The following is a 3,399-nucleotide window of genomic DNA, read 5'->3' as shown; positions in this document are numbered from 1 at the left end:
CTGCCAAAATTTATATATGTAGCCTAGTACAAGATCCTTATAATGCACCAAGCCCTTTAAGCACAAGGGGCATTCAAGTCCAATTAGGAATTGTTTAGACATTTCTCATGAATTAAGGTTAACTTTAAGCTGTCAGTGCGGTGATGAGACTTTTAGCCACAGTAAAAAAAAAAATCTGAATGGTGCAAACTTTTTAAAGAAGGCCATAATTCCATGAAGGATGATCTTGGTGACTCGGAGCACACTGCAGTTGTTTTGAGCATTTAAACATTCAGATATTGGAACACCTGATCCTTGAAAATCAACAGATAACTTGTCACCAACTTGCCATCTGTTCGTGGGGACTGTACACACAATCATTCACCAACAACAATTGCATGTTATAGGAACTCGGCTGGTAGCGATAGTCACATCCCCCATATACAGTCATGACCTTGCTCTAAGCCACATGTTTGCACCTGAGTTTTAGATGAGATCCAGGCAGTCCTATCACGTCTCCGGCGTCCTTTGGGAAGGTTCTACTTTGATGGTATCCAAGCATTAGTGAAACACTAGGATAAGTGCATTAGTGCAGCAGGAGATTATATAGAGAAATAAAGGGAGTTTTTACTCTTAGAACTGTGTTCTGGTAATCTGTACAATCAAAAGTCCCGATTTGACTTGAACACCCTTTGTGTGATGTCAGATTTCTAGTTCAATCTAGAACATCTGGTACTTTTTCATTTATAAACCCGTCCACTTTCTCAGGAAGGTACTTGACTCTGCAAATGGTCATACATGTTTACTTACCAATTTGAGTAAAAAAAAAAAAAAAAAACATCAGACCGCATGAACTGTTTGGTTTTAACAAAGTGCACAAAGAGCATATTTTACGATGATGAAGTGTGAAGAAAGGCTTGCAAAAATTAGACTGACGCTAAGACTAGGTGACCTGCATAGCTTTTAATGGGCAAAAGGCAAGACTCGATCAAATGACTGGGTCAAGATTTTCTAGTATCGTGATATCCGTTCCTCTAATTCCTGTGCTACAATATGCTAGCATGACATTTGTAACATAGCAAGTAAGATTTAGCGGATTCCAATCTTTAAGAAGTCTTTTGTTGTTGTTTTTCAATAATGCCAAAGTGCATGCTGTGGTTAACTCCTTTATCTACTTAATGAGGATTATGACTTTGGTATTAAGCCCTGTCCTGGACATTAAGACAAAACAGTGATTATGAATATTATGATTATGAAACCTCTTGGATTGCCATATACAACCATGTATGGATCAATTATTTGTCTTTTATACTTATGATTAAAAGTGTCCAGTTTATAATGACCATAAATCAATAAGGCATCTCATTTAAGCTCTTGACCTGGCAGCTAATCTGAATGCACACAGAGAGCCACAGTCTTGCCCTTCTTGGCCATCTCCCAATAATGACATTCTTCTGGAAAGTTCCAAGCCGCAAAGCTCTGTTTATGGCAGCTGACAGCGTGGACCATAAAACCAGACAGATGCTTTTCCAGGTTCTCCACCACAGCTTTCGCATCTCCCTTCTTTGTCAGACCGTCCATCAACTGCTGGATGTTATCTTTGGGAACAGGCTGTGGATTGCTGCAGTAAGACACGACTACGTTGGTGTCGTTTACCTGCAGCACATCAAACCATTTCTGTCCTGTAACGGACTGGAAGTTGTCTCCAGCACGCCAGTTGCGGTAGCTGCTTCCTGAGTGGTTAATAATGCGAACAGACCACCTGACCCAATCATACTTCCTCACCAGGAAATTGAGCAGTTCCTGAGCTGTGTCTTCGAGACTCCCTGCCTCTTTGTCTTGGACCAGCCTCTGGACATCCAGACGTGCCTGCTCTGCAAATGAAGTCACACATTCTTCAATGACTGCCTTCATCTTGGTTTCAACCTCTTGGATTCTCTCGCTCCATTCAGAGATCTTCTCCTGCTCTATATCCTCACCTTGAGTGAGGGAACAATGACCCAGCAAGACGATCAACCCAAGGCAGAAGAGTTCTTTCATACGGACACAGAAGTCTTCAAGGACCCTCCTGTTCTTAGCTTCATATCTCACCACCACCTCCAGGATGGACTGGCCAAAAGTGTTTGTGCCCATCAGGGCATCGTACAGTACATAGAGGTTCCTCTCTCCTCCTGTCTTGCTGAAATGATCCAAGAACAAACGTTTCTTGACCTCCCGAAACTCTGGCTTGGCATTCAAGATGTCGAGATATTTGCGGAACTGGTTGCGTAGGTTCTCCTCCACGGAAAAGTATTGCGAATCGACACGCCCCTTCTGTATCTCATGGTTGATGTCTTCGAGCTGCGACGAGATCACGTCAAGCCTATTCCTCACGACTAAGAACTGCTCCTTGACATAGAACACCTCCTTGCTTTCAACGTTGTCCAAAGCAAGCTTCAGGACGGGCGCAGCGGCTTCACACAGCGGGAAAATCTCCCCGACGGTGCTAGCCAGGACCTCGGCTCCTTTCTCGAACAGCTCCATCACAGCCTCGATGGCCTCCTTCTTCTGTGCCACCACTTTCTCCAATGGACTGGGCATGGCTGAAATCAACAACCAAGCAAAGGATATTAGGAACATGCAGTCTTGTTCATCTGGAATCATTATTACAGTGATAAATACATTTCTTTCTTTTTTTTAAGAAAGATACTCAGTAGTTTATGCGATGGTAAGTTAGATGCGATGATAAAGCACTTAAGAAAGGGACAAAAGGAAAGAAATATCTACAAGTCAGATTTATGTTTAGGATGCTATTTTGTGATATGATGTATAAATAAAAAATCAAAAGCATGACGCATCAGCTGAACTTTCGAGGAATAATAGGTTTTCCAAATAAAACAAAAAGATTTATTTATAGACAAATAAATAAATAATGACGCATGGAAATGCCACCTTTCATGTAGGCTGGGAAATGTGCTATTTTTAGCTCGCCCTATTTAAAAAAAAAATTCAATGAAAACCAATATTTAAAAAAATGAGTTGGTTACATTTGTTGCACTTCTTCTTCTTCTTCTTTTTTTTTTTTTTTTAAATATCCTTAGAAGTAAAAACAATTCTAGGGCCCTTTCAAAGAGACACACCTTAAAATCCCCTCAGCTGCAGGGACGATATGAATATAAGAACAGAAGGAGAGATGGCATTACCTGATGAAGAGTCACAAATCCAAATGTTTCAGCAGGAACAAATCCTTCTTTAAAGAAAGGAAATAAGGAAGGTCCCTTAAGTTTTCCAGGTTTAGTCGTGTGTTAAGGGGGAAGCATCCGGAGAGGAATGGTGCGTATGGAAAAGAGGGAGAGAGAGAGAGAGAGAGAGAGGGGAAGAGAGAGAGAGAGAGAGAGAGTCGTGCGCACTGAGCCATGAGCCATTTTTGGGAAGCTCTTC

The 3,399-nt window shown here is 41.5% G+C and overlaps 1 protein-coding gene across 1 annotated transcript; it reads right to left on the bottom strand.

Moving 5' to 3' along the window:
- Positions 1-896: 896 nt before the first annotated feature.
- LOC128514379 (protein rapunzel-like) lies at positions 897-3,283 on the bottom strand. The gene is made up of 2 exons (XM_053488213.1): positions 3,162-3,283; positions 897-2,561 (listed from the first exon to the last, which is right to left on the bottom strand). The coding sequence occupies exon 2, from the start codon at positions 2,557-2,559 to the stop codon at positions 1,366-1,368; it is 1,194 nt and encodes a 397-aa protein (XP_053344188.1). The 5' UTR covers positions 2,560-2,561; positions 3,162-3,283; the 3' UTR covers positions 897-1,365.
- Positions 3,284-3,399: the final 116 nt, after the last annotated feature.

This window comes from Clarias gariepinus, chromosome 26 (assembly GCF_024256425.1).
Source record: "Clarias gariepinus isolate MV-2021 ecotype Netherlands chromosome 26, CGAR_prim_01v2, whole genome shotgun sequence".
NCBI lineage: Eukaryota > Metazoa > Chordata > Actinopteri > Siluriformes > Clariidae > Clarias > Clarias gariepinus.
Note: the sequence above shows the minus strand (reverse complement) of the source record. Positions and strands in the feature narration are given on the sequence as shown.

Coding starts and splice junctions, on each gene's coding strand:
- LOC128514379 (XM_053488213.1), bottom strand. CDS start 2,559: ATGCCCAGTCCATTGGAGAAAGTGGTGGCACAGAAGAAGGAGGCCATC.